This window comes from Malurus melanocephalus, unplaced genomic scaffold, assembly GCF_030028575.1.
Source record: "Malurus melanocephalus ecotype Western Australia unplaced genomic scaffold, MMel_1.1 scaffold_6, whole genome shotgun sequence".
NCBI lineage: Eukaryota > Metazoa > Chordata > Aves > Passeriformes > Maluridae > Malurus > Malurus melanocephalus.
Window position 1 is genome coordinate 650189 of NW_026623238.1, and position 18448 is coordinate 668636.

The 18448-nt window shown below is 40.1% G+C and overlaps 2 protein-coding genes across 5 annotated transcripts in view; one reads left to right on the forward strand and one right to left on the reverse strand.

Annotated features, from left to right (window-relative positions):
- The first annotated feature begins 13 nt into the window (after positions 1–13).
- Positions 14–8650, forward strand: ITGB1BP1 (integrin subunit beta 1 binding protein 1). 4 transcript variants are annotated; one of them, XM_057371529.1, is made up of 7 exons: positions 14–94; positions 1475–1575; positions 2485–2563; positions 3269–3405; positions 4584–4676; positions 7468–7617; positions 8293–8650. In XM_057371529.1, the coding sequence occupies exons 2-7, from the start codon at positions 1504–1506 to the stop codon at positions 8362–8364; spliced, it is 603 nt and encodes a 200-aa protein (XP_057227512.1). In that variant the 5' UTR covers positions 14–94; positions 1475–1503; the 3' UTR covers positions 8365–8650. The 4 variants fall into 4 exon arrangements, with proteins under 4 accessions (XP_057227512.1, XP_057227521.1, XP_057227530.1 ...); XM_057371538.1 differs by having other exon boundaries at positions 19–94; positions 1478–1575; XM_057371547.1 differs by having other exon boundaries at positions 85–138.
- Positions 8651–8916: 266 nt separating this feature from the next.
- Positions 8917–18448, reverse strand: part of ASAP2 (ArfGAP with SH3 domain, ankyrin repeat and PH domain 2) — an 83980-nt gene continuing 74448 nt past the window's right edge. The window contains exons 25-28 of the mRNA XM_057371568.1: positions 18126–18193; positions 16360–16469; positions 12484–12606; positions 8917–11561 (exon numbers count right to left, since the gene is read on the reverse strand). Of these exons, the coding sequence (XP_057227551.1) occupies positions 11487–11561; positions 12484–12606; positions 16360–16469; positions 18126–18193 (376 nt within the window). The 3' untranslated portion in view covers positions 8917–11486. The remainder of the gene's footprint in view (positions 11562–12483; positions 12607–16359; positions 16470–18125; positions 18194–18448) is intronic.

The following is an 18448-nucleotide window of genomic DNA, read 5'->3' on the forward strand; positions in this document are numbered from 1 at the left end:
TGGGAGAGGGAGCGGCATCGGGAGAGGAGGCGACATCGCCAACGGCAACGGGAACGGGAACGGGAACGGGAGCGAGCGGGGCCCAGCGCGCCCGGTGAGCGGGGACGTCGCTCTGGCACTTGTCGGGTTATCGACCGGGTACGGAGGGAGGAGCGGGGGGGGAGAAGCGAAGGCAGGATGCGGTGCTGTCCTGCCCGGCTTCCCGGGCCGCTCCCCGCAGCCGTGGGGTCAGAGATGCTCCGCGGGACGCGCAGGAGCTGCCGAGGGCTCCCCTCAGTTCTGAGGGCGCTCGGGGTGCAGCGGGTGCTGAGCCGTGCGCGGAGGCCGCTGGCASAACCGGCGGGGCCGCTCCTGTGGCGGCTGCGGGCGCTGTGCAGGTATCAGGATGGCAGATCCATGCTGGGGGCTCGGGGGAGCGGCATGTGCTGGGGGCCGCTCTGCCTTGGGCACAGCTGGATGCCAGGAGTGGCTTTTAGCCCGCCAGGGACCCAGTGTTTGCTTAGTGACGGCCACAGCGGCGGCCTAGGGCCTGTGATCCATCGCTGCATCGCACATCTGAGCTYCGCCTTCTGCTTCTTACATTATCTTCTGCAGTGCGAGCTGTCTTCCGTGGGCTGGCATCTTCCTTTGTTCTCCTTCTTCCACCTGCTCAAAGTTTATGAAGTTTTGTAATGAAAATAATTCGTCTCTGAAGCTGAGAAATAGGGTTTGAGCGCTCCCCGACAGGGAGCCAGTGACAGCAGCATTCTGTTGCTTGACACCGGCAGCCAAATGTTAAGTGTAGAAAGGTAGTGGTAGCAGGGCAGGCACCGGAAAAATGCTTCTGAATGCTCTCAGAACTCCCAGCAACTCAGTTCTAATGCAGTAAATGTACCATGCATCTCGCTTTAATTTTCAGAAATATGTTCCATAGTAATGGCTGCTTTTATGAATATTCCAATCAGTAGTTCTTCAGAAGTAGGTTGGGATGGGGTTTTTGTGTTTTTTTTGTTTGGTTGTGGGTGTGGGTGGGTGGGTGTGTTTGGTCATGGGGGATAGATTTTGCCCTTTTTTTTTTTTTGTTTAACTGGAAACACAGTCATTGGAGTGGGAAATTCACTGGATGCACTTTATAGGGCACTTATGTTGTAGTCACAAATAAAAATAATCTAATGCATTTTGGTGGAAATACAAATTTTAAATTTTGCCATGATTCAGATTTGTATGTGCATTAGAAACCGACCCTTGCAACAGTCTGTAAACTGGGTAGTAGCGGTTTTTGACAGTTCAGAAGGATAGGGAAGTTTTAGCAGAGAGCTTGAGAAACTTTCCCCAGTCACATGTGAACAGTACCAGARTAAAATTCCTACCTCCACTCACAGAGTCCTGTACAAGTTTTCACTTTTTGTCCGCTTTGGACACAATCATGAGTGTTTGTCTGGACCTCTTTCCCCTGATGATATGACAAGCTTTCATTTTTATTTTTTCTACCTAGAAGATCTTCCTTGATCCAATTATGAAAAAATGTTTAGGAAAGGAAAAAAGCGACACAGCAGYAGCAGCTCACAAAGCAGTGAAATCAGCACGAAAAGCAAGGTAAGCTGAATGTGGTGTTTATTCTCTTTGTGAAGCATTTTTGTTTGTTACAAGTTAACAGTTCAGTGGTTCACTGGCACTGATGGTAGGATGTGATTTCCATAAAATACCATATTGGACAAGGAGAACTTTCTACTTCCATCCCTCAGATTGTTATGAGAGTTAAAAATATCTATTCATCATAAAGCCCATGTATTCTGAGATGAATATTCAGTCACTTCCACAGTGAAACGCAAAAACCCAAGATTTTCTGGCAGCACATAGTAAGGTTTGGAAGAGAAATTAGTACACATTTGTTCTTAAATTTTGTCTTTAAAGATAGTGCCTGGTGCTACATACCAAGAATGAGTTTATCCTTCAGAACCACTTTGTTTCTCAGTATCTCTAAAAGTATTCTTAATTTTGAATAATTTGTTTGTTTTTTCTTAWGTGTTCTAAAACAATGAGTTGAATATTCTGGATTTTCCAAGGTGCTGTTTCATTTTCTCTGCATTGCTATGTTATTTCAAGTTTTGATGATAAGCATGTGGTTGTCAATTTTTCAGGTTAAAATACAGTACCAGAAAAGTTTGGAATAACCCTAAGATTAATTTTCCCTTTTTGTCTGGGCATAGCATTAAATTTCTCTTTTTCTGTCATTTCCCCTCYACCTTTCAAAATACCTGTGGACTTCTCAGAGGTTCCTGTTGAACTTTTATCAGTCCAATCTGCATTGAGGCAGAAAGATAACTTCAGGAAAGAAACGGGTGGTACTGCTTTTTCCTCCCCATTTTACAGTGATGCTGAAGTAACTGCAACATATTCAACAGGGTCTTTTTAAAAAACAGGGTTAGGCAGGACATATAGAACTGCATTGTTAATACATTCTCAGGAACTTTCTGATGATGCTGGTTTGTTTTTTTTTTTTAGTCTGTAGATTCCAGTCTTGGGGGACTTTCTAGGTCTAGTACTGTGGCCAGTCTAGATACAGACTCCACAAAAAGTTCAGGTATGTAATCAGAGCTTGGGCTGATATGAATGGAGCAGGATTAACTCTATGTGTGTTTGTATAAAACAGCAGAAAATGGAAAAGTTGAAATTAGTATTTTCAGTAATACGAGTGGATCTGTTAGGTACTCTGGTGACTAATGCATGCATAGCCCTAGGCCTCTAAGTATTATTACTTATGTATCTAGGATTAAGTTACTGTTTTCAAAGTAAAGTGTTTGAGGAAGAAAAACTTAGCTGTCTTACCAGTCTGTTACCAGCATAAATATGGTACAGCTTTTTGGATGGCTGATTTCTGCTTTTCTAAGTTTACATTTGCACCAAAATAATGGAAATAAGATTTGATTTTTCTTGGTTTTAGTCACTAGATTACAGTGTATCACTGTTGGGTCAAACATAAATATACATCAAGAAGTAAAAGCAGCTTTTCTACGTTYTCTGTTTCAAGGTTGTTAATTCCAAAGTTGAATTGGTATAAACAGTGCTGTATCATGGTTTCATATGGAACTGTTGCCTTTACCAAGGTGTCTTCTAAATGAAYGCAGGACAGTTCAATAAAAAGGAGTTAATATACTGTGATAAGGACAAGTGTTTGATCAAACTCTGAAAAATTAGGGAATTTAGTATGTTTGCCCTGTTAACAGCAACTAGAACAGCCTTGCAGTTTTGGAAGTCTTCAGAATGGCTTTGTTTTACTTTGTTGCAGGACAAAGCAATAGTAATTCTGATACATGTGCAGAATTCAGAGTTAAGTATGTTGGTGCCATTGAAAAATTGAAATACAATGAGAGCAAAAGTCTCGAAGGGCCACTGGACTTGATAAATTACATAGATGTTGCACAGGTAAGTGGGTTACAGAAGGCAATACCATGTCAAAACATGTTAAGCTTAGGTGTGTTCCTTTCATTGTGGTCTGAGATCTGTGCATTTTAGACTTACTTGGAGAAAGTGACATACATAACGGTTAAGCTTTGAGTCTCAAAAGCCATCACACACAGTTCTAACATTTTAACTAACTGGAGAAGATGCGCCCAAAGAACTGTTCTGCAGAAGCAGGCTCAGAGCCAGGGCCCTTTTCATGAGTCTTTAYTGAACAAGTGTTCTAGCTGAAAGCTGTTACATTGCCTCCAGCACTATTAGGATTAGTATCCAGGAAGGAATATCTCCTCCAGATTTCCTCAGTACTGTAAAAGTTTTTCCCATAGAGGACAATGTCAWGTTTCTGATTGCAATCACTCATGAACCTGTGACCAAAGAACCTGAATAAGGGTTCATCCTTGCCAAACTCTGGTTGGTTGTACTTATTTTTGTACTAAAAGCCATAACTAGTTGTTCTCATTAGGTAGTTGATTATATCTTTCTAAAAGCACAGAATGTCTGTTTATCATTCAGCAACTTGACATTTCAACAATCTGAAGATGTGCTAAAACTACTTTTGCAGCCAAACAGCAAAAGTACTGCCAGTGTGGAACACAGATCACCTGGGTCAGTGCAGCATGATAGGCCATGCATGATTTTGCAGCTGACCTAATTTGACCACAGGGCCAAACTCTCCCCTGAGATGATAAATTCCCTTCTGGAACCATGTAATATTTAGATTAGAATAGAACACAATGGAATAGAGTGTTTCTGCTGGAAGGGACCCACAGTGACCACTGGTCCAACTGCCTGACCACTTCAGGRCTGACAGTTAAATGTGTTGTAAAAGGCATTGTCTAAATGCCTCTTAAACRTTTTACAGGTTTGAGGCCTCAAACACCTRTCTAGGAARCCTGTTCCAGTGTCTGGTCACCTTCTGAGGAAATGCCTCCTAATGTCCAGTCTCCCCTGAATGTATTTCACATAATGTTAGGAGATTGGATGAGTGCATGAGGGATGGGCAGACCCCACACAGCAGGATCTGTTCATGGTGGTGCTGACCCAGTGGACCCAAGTACACATAAATACATTTTCTGTTATGTGTCTTCATTGTTCATGTTCTTCTGTCTGCACTAAAGGCTTTTGTTTGTTTCCCTCCAAAGCAAGATGGAAAGTTACCTTTTGTTCCAGGTGAAGAGGAGTTTATTATGGGAGTTTCCAAATACGGCATTAAAGTCTCCACATCTGATCAGTATGTAAGTGCTTCCTAAATGTGTCTTTCTGATGAGAGTTGGAAATTTGTCATTGTTTTCTCTGGTAGATGATCTGTGAGTCAAAATGTCATTTCTGACTTCAAGCAGAAGTCAAACAAACAAGCTCYCCCAGCAGCACTGCTTCATGTGGTATCTCTGCAGGGCTGTCTGTTTTTTCCTGGTTGGACTTACGACAAAAAGCCGTTCCTTTTGAGATAGAGCACCAGATGAAAGGCAAGYGAGCCTTTGGCAATGCTCTTTGGGCACATCTTCTTTCCTCTGTGGCTGTCCTGCCATTTTCTCATGGGGGAAAGTAGTGTGACTGCGGTGGCCAAGACTATAGGTTCTTCAGCCTGAGTTAGTAATGCAGTTTCTCTTGGTGTTTCTGTGAAGAGGGAAAAACAAAGGATGGTGTTTTTTTAAGAGTACCTGAGTTGTCCAGCTCTTTTAAGTTCCATCCTTGCACTCCTAATTCAAGAGTTAAGAGTTCACTTCAGCATTAAAGCCTCATGATTCCACTTTATTGATCAAGCCTACTTTTTGTTTGCATCATTTCCTACATGTAGTTTATTTTCGTTTGGTGCACTTCAAGTAGCTTCTTTGCTAAAAATAAAAATCCGGTCTCTTCCCSAGGGCCCACCAGTTTTCTTTGTGTAGCTTTGTGTTGCAGCCATGTGGTTTCCTTCTGGTTGCCCTCAGAGCCCCAGATACCATAAATACTTGGCCTTATGAAGCCATGACCCATCAACAACCCAGCAATGCCTSTTCATAAAAGCCTCAAGTATGAGGATGGAGAATACCATTGCTCAGTAGCTGAATGCTCTGAAGACAGCCAGAGTTTCTCTTGGTCCCTTCAGAGAATAAAACACTTGTTTGTAGTGCCTGGGASGAAGGGTAGTAGTTGACTTWGAATTCTTTTGGATTCTGTTTTTGCTGCCTTCTAAATTCTTAATTCTCATTAAAAACATAGGTTACACTATTATTTAAATTCCTTTGTATTTTGATAAAGGACAAATAGCTAATTTAGGACTTTCATTCATCATTTTCTGTCTTCAAACTGAAAGCATGCAAAAGCTGATAAAGCCTTTCGTGTTTAAGCTAGCTTGCACTGRCAATTTATTGCATTGCATTGTTTCCCAAATTCTGGCTTTTTCCATCTGTGTCACTGTTGGCATTTAATTTGTCCTTTAGTGTGTTAGATCACCAAATTCTTTTCACAGAGTTCCAAGATACTGAAAGGAGGGGAGGAAATTAATTTACAAGAATTCTGTTATCCCTCTTTTTGTGATAAWCCAGATGCATATAAGTATTGTAGCAATTTTCAAGAAATTTTCAAGCAAGTCAAAAACCCTAGAGTGTTTTTAGTAATTTGGTGAAGTCTTGGCATCTTTCATACAAAACTGGGAGGGTGGATCCAGTAAGTTCCAGGTGGGCTCCCGCTGCCCTGAACATGCAGTGATAGTTGCTGATGGTGASAGCAGTGTGAGCAATGAGTCAAGTGAGCATTAGGGATGGAAATGTTTTTAGTCAAGGTGACCTTAGGGCTCTGGTAGAGGGCTTTCCCTCCAGGGTCTCAAGGCAGGCCGCAAGCTCACTGCCCCTTTTTACAGCTTCTGTATCAAAGTGGGCATTTCTTTAGATCCTCATCTGACAGGGATAGGTGTTTGATGTCATGAATATGCAAACAGAGCTGTCTTGAATTCCCAAGACCGTGGAGGTGATRTGACTGAAATAAACTGATGAGTATGATCAGAGGGTAGGATAACTCCAGAAGAAAGGCTTAGTGTAGGGTAGGGCTGCAGAGACCTTGCACTGAGTGGCCTCTACAATCACTTTTTGGAATGGCCAGAGTCAGAAGTGTTGGGACTGTGGTGGAAACATGGCAGCTCTGATGGAGAGTAGAATTCTCCAGATGGAATCTGTAGAAGAGTCAGGATATATCCTGTGGCTTAGGTCACAAATAGCCTGGCTACCACGACATGGCTGCTGCCTCCCAAAGCAACTGACCTTGTCTATACCCTCTTCTGGGAACAGTGTATATCTTTCCAAGACTGAGACAGTATTGTCTGGAAAAATACTGGAAAAGTAAGAAGTTGCTTTAAGTTACCTCTGTGTCAGAAGGAGCGTCCTACTTGTCATGGAAAATGAGTGAGGGTTGGTAGGGGGGCGAATGTGAACTTTCATAGTATGGCCAGGAATGTCATCATAGAATCATGGGAGGGGCTGAGTTRGAAGGGATTGGAAAGACCAACCAGTTCCAACCCCCCTGCCATGGGCAGGGATCCCTCCCACTAGATCAGGTTGCTCAAAGCCCCATCCAACCTGACCTTGAGCATTTTCAGGAATGGGGCATCCACAACTTCTCTTAGCAACRTGTTCCAGTGCCTCACCACTTGCACAATTTGAAGCCATTCCAATCCCTTGTCTGTCACGATATGCCTCTGTAAAAAGTCCCTTTCCTGCTCTCTTGCAGGCCCCCTTCAGATACCCTCCTTCTCTCCCCAAGAGCCTTCTCTTCTCCAGGCTGAACAACTCCARCTCTCTCAGCTTTTCTTCATAGTGTACATAGGAATGCACTTCTAAAATAGAAGCAAAAATTTAAACTAAAGTTGTGCTAAACCACCACTTTCAAAAACCTTGACTGAACTCTGAAGTAAAAAAAAAAATTACAAGGAATACTTTCCTTCTGCAAATAAATCTGAAGTATTCTTTTGTAAGTGAGAATAAAAACATGGGAAAYTGAAATAGCTGTTGCACTGTTCCAGAGTAACATTTATTTGCCATKTGCTTTCAGGACGTGTTACACAGGCATGCTCTCTATTTGATTGTRAGGATGGTCTGCTATGATGATGGTCTGGGAGCAGGAAAAAGTTTACTGGCTTTGAAGACAACAGATGCAGCCTCTGAAGAATGCAGCCTCTGGGTATATCAGTGCAATAGTTTGGTAAGAGTTTATGCTTACAGTATTTAATTTAGGTATTGGAATTCTGATTGTAAAGGGAGAGTTTAAAACCCAAGGTCCTTGTGAAGTTTTTTTGGCRGAAGAGATTGCTTAATTTAAGAGTATAAATGTGTGCTGGCTGAGGAGGGGAGAATGGCCCTGCTGACTGCATTGGATCAGCTTTGAGGAAAACACCTACATTCCTTAAAATTGTCAGTGAGTGTATTCACCTGAGAAAGCCCTCTCCATCCTAAAGAGTGCAATAGCAGCTCCTGTGGACAATCTCCACTTTTATTTCCAAAGACACAAACCTCTTRAAGATACAGAGCAGGGAGGGATGGAGTAAGAGTTCTGGTAATTGAAGCTATATTTGTAAGCAAGAGAGGTGATTCCTTCTTAAGAGTTGGAGAGTTTATTGTCAGGATGCTCTGATGACACAGACCCTTGGCTTGCAGCACTGGGGGAACACAAGAAGTGATGTTTGAATGTTGGTACTGTGCTGTGCTGACAGTCAGCAACTCTGACTTGGTTTGAAAGAGCTCATGTACCACGTTTCGTTGCAGGCCACACAAATCTGGTCTCACAAAGCAAAGTGAAGGACACGTTCTGTTTTAAATGAGTTTTGAGAAGTTTAGAAGTTCTTCAGAAAGTGTTAAYGTGTATGTTTGGATTTTTTAGGAACAAGCACAAGCCATTTGCAAAGTGCTGTCTACAGCCTTTGATTCAGTTCTAATGTCGGAGAAGTCCTGATTTCCTTCTGCAGCAATGTTTGTGTGGGAGGCACCAGGGCTCCTCATGATGCCACGGATGGGTTGGAGCCACACACAATTGTAGGAAAGACTTATTGTGCAAAGAAGAGCCACACAGCCTTGCACATGGTACTCTGGCATTCCCAAGACATGACTTGACAATGCCACCTTCAGTGTCCAGGACAATACAGAATTTTATATTTAACACAWTTTTTTTTCTTAAATCATGTTTTGTATATTAATGTCAATATTGCAGAAATGTAAAATAAAACTGACACCTGCTTCTACTTCATTGTCTGAGAAACAATTTGTTAATACAGACTTTGATTCTGCTTAACCCAGATATCAGAACAAAAACAAAAGCTAAGTGGTAAGAGGGAGTCCTTTGGTACTTTACCCCTCTAATTTAATTTCAGGTGTGCCATCTACAGTTCTTCTGTTCAGCTAAATTCCACAAGATGTACATATTTTCCTCAAGTGATACTTGTTTRTATTTGCCATTTTTATACATTAAAAAATATTGTTTAAGCAATGCAAAGGAACAGCAGCAGAAAAAGTSATTTTAAAAGTAGTTTTATTTTTCCAGACATTTGACTGGTTAACAAGAGTAAAATTTATTAATCATGCTCTAATTATAAATCACTGCATCCAGGACATTGAAAATAAGAGTTGATTTTAGGTTATACAATATATACAGTTGCTCTGCAACTAAACAAAATAAAAACAACTGAATTGAATATTATACATCTCATAGCATTCTAAGCTGCATTTTAAGTGTCACTTGCTCCTTTTTAAACAGTTAACACAGCAACCTAATAGTTTGTCTATTAACAGTTTTTTTGAATCAGATTTGAAAAGTTGTATGAAATACGTCAAAATTTTGGACTTAAAATTCTTAATTTTATATTATAAATAGATATCTACAGGCTCTAGAATTTAGCTTTTCTCTGCCAGAGGAGAAAAACTTTCATGAAGCACAAAAATTCAAGTGATAAATTTTGCTTAGCTGCTTTTTATTGGTCCTTGGGATTTTATCTGTCTGCACTGTTAGTACTATTAAGTTGTAATCTACAAGTTTCCTGGTTTCTAAGTGACCAGTGAACAAAGTTGTGACATTTTACTCTATTCCTCTTCTAGCAGAACTCAAGGGAAATTTGCATCATTTTTTTAACTTTACGAATTGTTACATACACTATAAGATTCTGTGTTAAAAATACTGTACATTAGGAGATCTGTGCAAAATAATATGCCCATTTACTCTCTAGACTCTATCAGGGATAGAAACATACAAAATAGTGTTGCAAACTGAACGTATCAGTAAGTGAATAAAACTGTAGTGCTAAACTATTACTCTATCATTTTACTGGGAACTTTGAAAATACAGACTAATTTGCTTCAACTTGCAATAAAAATATCTTGAAACATTCCAGTTTGTTCCCCATTTATACTGCAGCAACAGCATCTAGGAAGTGAGAGTTATACATCTACGTGGCTGTACCCACACGCCCGAGAGGCATCAACCAACGGTACCATTCAGGAAAGGTGATACAGGGTGAGATCAGTGTTGCTCTTCCAGCACTTTCGCAACGCCGTTTTTCTCCAAATAAGCACAGATGGTGGTGGTGGCCTGTTTTCCATTCCTTCCAATATGAAATGGCCAATTTAAGCACCATTTGCCAGAAATTCAAAGTTCTMTTGATAAATCTAGAGATACAATGTTCACAAAACGTGATCAAAGCCAATGTGACCTAGACATTGACTTTTCGTATCCTATGCCTCAGTTGTTTCCTGTAGCATAAGCAAAACCTGGTACAATTTCACAATATGCAAACATCAAAATGATGTTAGATCTGTATTGGTGTTTTATATTCCATCAACCAACTGGGAACTATACATGGCCTAGCCTTGGTTCACAAATCAGTAAAAGAAGTTTCAACAACAGTGTAGCTACCATATATGTGGGTATAGTATATAAATACAGAGTGAGTTGGCAAACTAGCATTGTTTGCAAGGTAGTGGCACACAAATTTCATAAACCAGAACATAACGTAGTGAACTTGTGAGGTGTCAGGTATCTTATTGACCRAGGATAATCACCTAAGTGTTCCACCCAATATGTTCTCTCTATGAACACATTGCTGGATGATTTAAGGAAAATTCAAGAATTTAAAAACAAAGTCTAAATGCTATAATGAAACAAGTGTAAGAAATGCTCTGCAATCCATCATCATAGTTAAGTACATTTCAGGAAGTGCAGTTTTCAAATCCTTGAGTTAATGTAGTAACTCATTAATATTGCCATAGTTTAATTAACCAGCAGTAGTCACATTAAATGACCAAAATGGATGTAATATACATAAAGAACATTCAAAAAACAGGTCCTACACACGTGCAGCATAGAAAAACGAAACAGTCTCAAGCTCACAAAATTAGATCTAGAAAGTTCAACGACTAACACAGATTTCAGATAACTTTAAGCAAATATCTACATCCATTCTAAAAGAAAGAAGTTTCTCCTGTGATAAACTGAAATACTTTTTTACTTTTACCTGGCCAAAGACACATGATTAAAACAATTTCTTCTGCAACTGTTGGMATCCTTGATGACAGCCAGTAGGCAAGACACTAAATGAGTCCATTTCAGAACAACACAGCAGCATCTTGCATGTTGCACTTCAAATGGTGTGAGAATWGGAAAAATTCACTGCCCTGGTAGATGCACACACAATTTCTTTGACTGGGGAAGCAACACTGAACTGCTGTACTGTCATATTACAAAAGGGAGAATAAAATTACAGTGAATTGATTCATAAGAACATTCATAGTGTTGTGATATTCAGACACGTGGAATTTGATTGTTAAAGCTTTTCAGTTCACCTTGAAAAATACAGTAAGAGTTGTTCTTTTTAAAAGTGTAAACTGCTTATGAGAAGTTTTCATATAGAAAAAAGTTTTAAAAGTCCCAAAATCAGAACGATGGCAATAAAAAAGTATGCTACAGTACCTAGGACTTGGGCAGTGCTCTGGCAAGGTGGCTGCAGATAGGTAGGTGAAATGAAATAGAACAAAACTTATTTCTGTGACCGCTGGAAATGAGAAATGTCTCCACTTGTCAGTAGCAATCTAGTCAACAATAAAGTGCACAAATGATACAGGAAAAGCTCCTTTCCGACTGGGATCTCCATCAATATGACCAATCTGAAAGAGTCCAGACATTTTTCAAGTTAAATCTCAAAATACATTTCAGTATCACCAAAATGAATACCAGTGACCTTCCTGCATGTAGTACAGCAAGCCTCCCACCAAATCCTGTCTTCAGTAGTGATATTTTTCTTCTGCCAATAGGAAAATTCAGTCCTACAGGATGCATGTTTGACTGTAGGCTGGGTTTTTGTCAAATGCAGAAGTTTTAYTCAGTTCTTTGAGTATAAAACCTCTTACTGCAGTACCACTACTGCATAATTCTAGAATAACCTGTAATACCTGGCAGCCCACATTTGGCCTCTGCTGAGTTCCTTCTTTAACAATCACTGCAAGGCAAAAGGATGAATCAAGCTTCAACAGTTTCAGGTTTTACATGAATCTATTTGGGTTTATACAGCATTGTTGTCAATTTAGATACAATCTGAAGCTCTGTTCTTCACTAGCTAACAGATTAAGGCAAGTGTTTCCAAGAATCTGGAAGTAATTTTCCAAGATTTTGCTTTAGCCAGGGAGACTCTGGAATGTAAGCAGTTGATATGGTTTCCCAGCTCAAGTAGACTCAGTCCTAGTCATCTGAAGACTTAGGACAATACAAAGCCCTCCTCTGAAGCACACTATACAGCATCTGTAATAAYAGGTTCTGAAATTGCTGACACCGCACCAAAAATTTTCTGGATCATGCAGACCATGTCCCCAGTGTATTGTAAACCCTCCTAATAAGATTTTATTTCTTTTYCTTAATGAGAAAAGCTAAAAGCTTGACTGAAGTTTTACTTTTGAAAKTTCATCTCAGGTTTCCATGAGATTGAACTTTTCTTGTTATTTGGAAACTCAGCAGGGGATCTTCTGAAGTGAGTGTCAACCTCTAAGATTTCTTTCTTTCAAAGTGTGTTGACAGAAAATGCAAAATACTCACCCACCACTCCTGATCTTCTTCACCATCAACTACAATAATATCTCCCTCTGAAAAAGTCAGCTCATCTGGGTTATCTGCTACACAGTTGTAAATTGCTTTTACTCTCTTGGGTTTAGTTTTTGACTGAAATGAAAAAAAAACCAAACAACCCTGAATGTGAATAATACAGCACAGAAGAGACAAAGTAGACTTGAAGTTTTCTAAAGAAAGTTTCAGAACTGCTTCCAACTGCTATTTTTGATAGAGTTCAGCTACATCTTTTATGCTGGTGCTCATGCTTCAGGCTGAATTTGGCACCACCCAAAGCTTTTTAGAGCCACTGTGTCAATAACATAGGCCATGTTTCCCTTAGAAATTTTCCATTTTGGCTCRCCCAAACCTGTTTTCAGAGCCCTGCAGTAAGCATGATTTTATTCAGAAGATGGCGTGATCAAGTTCTGTGCAAATGTAACAGCAGCAGCATTATCAGAGGGAGGCCTGAGCCACCTGCCAGTATGCCCCTTCTTAATTTGCTAAAGCCATTTCAGTAGTGTGCAAACACACCAAAACATCCTCTGCCTCCCAGCAGYGCTCTGAGGACTGGCAGCCACAGGAGTCTTTTGGCAGCTCTTTCAAAGGGAAAGTTTAGGTAGGAGTTGCAATATTCCAATGYGGCAGTGGGACTCAGTCCTAGCTGTGTTCTGTGTGAAGGGATACCAAAATTGTTTCGCTCTGATAGCACAGAATCTACCAYCCTCATCTCACACCTTTTCCAGTGCAAACCAATCTGCTGCTGCATTTCTTTTCAGCCTCCTCATTCTTTGYTGCAGATCAACAATCAGGCTGCCTACACATTTTTTCCATGCAAAACAACCCAGCACAAGTGAAAATGCTCAGGACCTGAAGGCAGAGTGTAAATCTTTCCACCGCGAGTCCAAACTTTTCCCAGCCATAGGAAGAAAAAATTGCTCCTTTCTACCCTAAGATGCCTGAGCAGAGCTCTAAGTGTCATTTAGATCTGAGATGGYTGTTAGTACAACAGCTGTTTGGGACAGAGGCTCCATGTGGGATAAGGAAACGATGGCCTCATCACCATTCTGGAGTCCCCCAGTGACTGGTCCCAATCTCTGGTTAGGTCAGTCATGGAGCAGGAAGCTTGCAAAGGAACAAGAGGCTCCATTTACAACTCTCCTACTCTCCATCAGCAAAATGCTCTGCTGAGGACAGTACTGCCCAGCAGACTCATACTGTTCCATCTTGCTGGAGCTRAGAACCATGCCGAGAAAAAAAGGGAATGTGGATGGGGAAGGATGGAGGCAGCATGGCTGTTATGTTCCCCTAGAAGCATCCATTTGCATTCTAGTACAAATTCTAATGTAAATAAAGCTCTGGCCTGCCAAGGGCAGGCACGCTCTGAGGCTCTCTCACCCCTGTGAGCTGCCAGCCTGACACCGCAGCACAGAAATTTTTCCAGATGCTCCCTCTCAGACAAGTGACAGTCTGACCCACAACCACCTTTTAGGTCAAAAGGAAAGAGCTTCATATCAGTACAACAGTGATATAATTACTAACTTCAAACTGCAGTAATTACAGGTATTTCTCATTCTTTAGAAGGCACGAAAATCAAAATAGGTCTCATTCCCAGAGGAATAAAATCTTCTAGGGAAATTTCTCATGTATCAACAATATGGTTTCAAAAATCTAAATATCACATTGGGAAAAAAAAAAGAAAACAAAAGGTGAATCAGGAATTTCTACCTGATAAACAGGCTATTGGGTAAACGCACTGCATAGGAGATAAGCCACTGGRTAAATGTGCATGTACAACTAGACCTATCTTTTCTGTACTCAAGGAGCAGTTCTGCAATAATTTTCTAAATCTGGACTGGCCTCTGGATTCCCTGTCAGGGTAAAGACTTAGCAAAAGAGCCTGGAATATAAGGCTAAATGGAGCAATTTAGCCAAAGAACTTTAGCTATACTGATCTAGCTAAAGCTCTTTAGCTGAGAGGCCCTTGACTAAATCTCAGCTAAGATGCTTTAGCTAGATTGATTTAGCTAAAGCACCTTAACTAGCACACACTCCTGAGCCAGGTATTCCCTTACTTCTCACCCAGCTGATTTGCTCRGTCACAGAATTCACCTTACTGAAGACCTAGAGACAGCTGGAGAGTCAGATAAGTTCTTCATATTATGTGCAATTAATGTTAAACATTGCAGACACTGACATCAAAACTAGCCAGGACAACCCATCCCTTCATAGCTAAATCAATTTGTCCTAAAAGATTTTAAACAAGGAGAGAACAACATAGAGAAACTACAACTTCAATTTATATAGAAAGACAGGTAAAGAGCTGTTTCAGATGTGCTGAAAGGATGCAACCAGTGTTCACACTTGAATTCCAGCACACAAAACAGAAATTAAGATCACAATCCAACAGCTTCACAAATTAATTATGACAATGTAAGCAATTACATTAGTCAGACAATTTAATTTTGTTGTGGCCTARAACCTGAAGGTTATTTTAATGCAACATGGATAGTATCTTGATACAATAAGAGTGGRGGAAGCAAGAAACCAGAAAACTTTATACTCCCAACTAATGCAAGATGATGCCTCTGAGGCTTCTCAGAACTATCAGATGAGAAACTGTTAACAGAGGCTCTGTGAGCTCAGGACCACTGTGCAAGGCTRTGCACACAAACACACTGAACTTCATCCTGGAGAGTTGCTACTTCAGTGGATATGGTTAACAAAAAATGGAGTAGGGAGAGAGACAGAGGACTGAAGCAAGCAGCTCTTTTCATTGCAAGCCATAAATAAGACTACTGCAGAGCCAGGAATAGCATGTCTCCCACCTCTCTGTTTATTATTTACCACTGAACCACACTCCTACAACAGAATGTATGAAACAGCCCAGACCTAGTTACATACAGCAGATCAGAAAGCACAGGCTCTCTATATTGTGATTTGCWTCCTGCAGAAATATACTGTCATGATCAAGGACATGGATCTTTTATGTCTTTCACATAAGAAAGCAACACAAAATTAAAGCCGGGACTGAAGACCAAGCTACCCATACATAATRTACAGTTCCACTGATATCTGGAAGTACATCCCTTTACCTACAGCAGTACAAGATTACAGGTACTGGCACTAATGTGTGTTACCATTTATGGTCCTAGATTAAAAATAATAAGTAAAGAGTATAAAAAGGCCACACAATCGGATCAAGAGTCCCTCTAAATCCAGTATCTCTTTTCTAACACTCACTGTAGGGTTGGGGGAGGGTGGAGAAGAAAAATATAGAATTCACCACCTTCTGTTGGGGATATGCTTACCAAGAGATTTCTCTCCTGTCACCAGGTGAATGCTGAGAGCCAACAGCACAAAGAATCAATTTCTTTTATTATGAGCTTGACTCCTGCTAGTCTTGTCTGAAGTCATTTCACCTATCTACGTGAACAACTGTCAGTATATCTGCATCTCTTACAAWAGCACAAGAGTTCTTCACTGAAGACTGAGAATAAAGCCAATACAAGTGACTCACCAAGCTCACTTACGAGTCACTAATTCATAAAGTTTATCTGTCTTCAGTAAGTCAAACCATACATTCTGTGGGCTGTCTTGGTCACGTTTGGACATGAGCAAAGAATCCAACTGGTTTGGTTTGTTTTTTTAAGTTTAAAATCACATACTATCCTTTACAAATTCCAAGAAAAACAGTTTTCRTAACTATTTAGTACAACTGACATGCATACTTAAACACAGGATACAGGCCTTGTACATTTCATGGTTCTCACATTTTCTCCATAGCAAGTCACTCTAACATATCTACAGTGCTGTTTGACAGAATGCAGAAGATTAATAAAATCAAATGCCAAATTTTCTACTTACTATTTGTGATTTCCTTGGCATTGGTGCTGGTGGCTGGACTTGTGCTGAAGTATTTGCTGTAGAACCAGACTGTGTTCCTGGAATTTCGCATGCAGAAGACGACTCTCCTGCTAAGGTAAGTAAACCAAATAAAATAAGGCATGCTTTCAAAAMAAAGTAAGAGTGCGGGTATCAATTGAAACCGAACTAATTGTTCCTAAAAGTATACAAATCATTTTATATCCCTTGAGTATTTAAYTTTTACTGGTTCTTTCTGAATAAAYGAACAGAATTTTTCTATCCTTTTCCTTACCAAAGAGGCCACTTTTCCCAAAGACAACCACCTAAGGTCGTTAATACTGCAGATATGCTAAGAGAGATAGATGAGAGCAGAGCCAAGTATTTCACTGCTCCATTGCTTCACTACAGACTGTGTGCTGCTAGAACCTTTCTTTCCTAGTGAAGACCATAATTTTCAAGGTACTGTATCCTTCACAGGAGACTTCTGACACAGATGGCAGATAACCATTAGCAAATTCCCATGAGATATATCAAGAGGTAACAAAAAAGAATCACAGCAAGAACAAACAAATATAAAATATGCAATATAAAGGGAAACCAGGTAGGGGAAATTCTACTACAACCACCACAGAATCTGTACCAACTTTACTGTAAGATTTTATGGAGATAATATTATTGTCATGTCCCAAAGCAGTAGTTACTTTGAGCAACAAAAAAAMCACAAAATGAATAATGGACTCTGGTTATTAACACGGAAAGAGCAATTATCAATTTGCAATTAAATTAAAAGTGACACTATATAAGCTCTGCATTTTCAAGCCACTAACACATTTTTCTATTCTAAAATGTGTATCTGACACCTTGTTTATGACCTATGCAAACAACAGTGGAAATAAAAATTTTAAAAATGCATCCTTTGTTTGWGTGGGTTTTAAGGTGAGTTTAGAAAAGTTAAATTCTAAAGTCTAAAGCCAGAATTGAATCTGGCTAGGRATGTCAAAGACAACAAGAAGGGCTTCTATAAATTGATAGGTGACAAAAGGAAAATTAGAGAATACATGGACTCATYGTGGAACAAAATGCAAATCTTGTTACACAGTACATGGAAAAGACTGAGCTACTGAATGCCTTCYATGCCTTAGCCTTTACKAGCAAGACAGATCTTCAGGAATCCTGGTCCCAGACATCGGGGGAGAATCTGGACCAATGAAGGGCAAAGTCCTGCATATGGGGACGAACAGGCATGTTCCAATATACTTTGGTGGCCACCTGGCTGAGAAACATGACCAGAGGCAGTGGGCACAAACTGAAACACRAGAGCTTCTGTCTGAACATCAGGAARCACTTTGTTACTGTGAGGGTGACCCAGCACTGGCACAGGTTGCCCAGAGAGGTTGTGGAGTCTCCATCCTTGGGCACAGCCCTGGGAAATCCACTCTTTTTGTCCCTACTTGAGGACAGGGGTTAGACCCTATGACTTGGGAAGTCCTTCTCAACATCAACCATGATGTGATTCTGTTTATTACACTGCCCTATTATTTACTTTAATTGGCCCATAGCTCTGTTCATGCTAAAGAAATTGAGGCATCAGGGCCTACACTATCACAAAGAGAAGCAAGAAGAATGTTGGCACTGATTGCAGATTGCATTTAAATGTGTAAGGTAAATAAACAAATTAAAGAAAACCTCAACAAAACCACACTCTCTCTTTGATTGTTATAATGATAGCTTAATTACAATAAAATAAATCTCTAAACCACAATTACCAGGTTGYTGTAGAGACCCAAGTCCTCTGGTCTGCCCTTTGTTAGTTAAGCCAGATGATTTCTCAGTCCTGTGCAGAAAGTGAGAAATTGATCCCGTTCAGAAACAAACAAGAACTCGAAAAGCAGCTATACAGAGTACTTTCCAAATCATAAAAATCCTGGCATATCTTCAGTATATTCTGGTGACAGCTATTTTGCTTTTAAAAATACTACATTTCTTCTGCATTTTTGATTAAGCCAACTCTAAGTTGTACTTYATTTTTTTAAAAGTAAGACAGAAAAATAATATAGGTTTGATTATCGCAATTTGTGTCTTTTTCCAA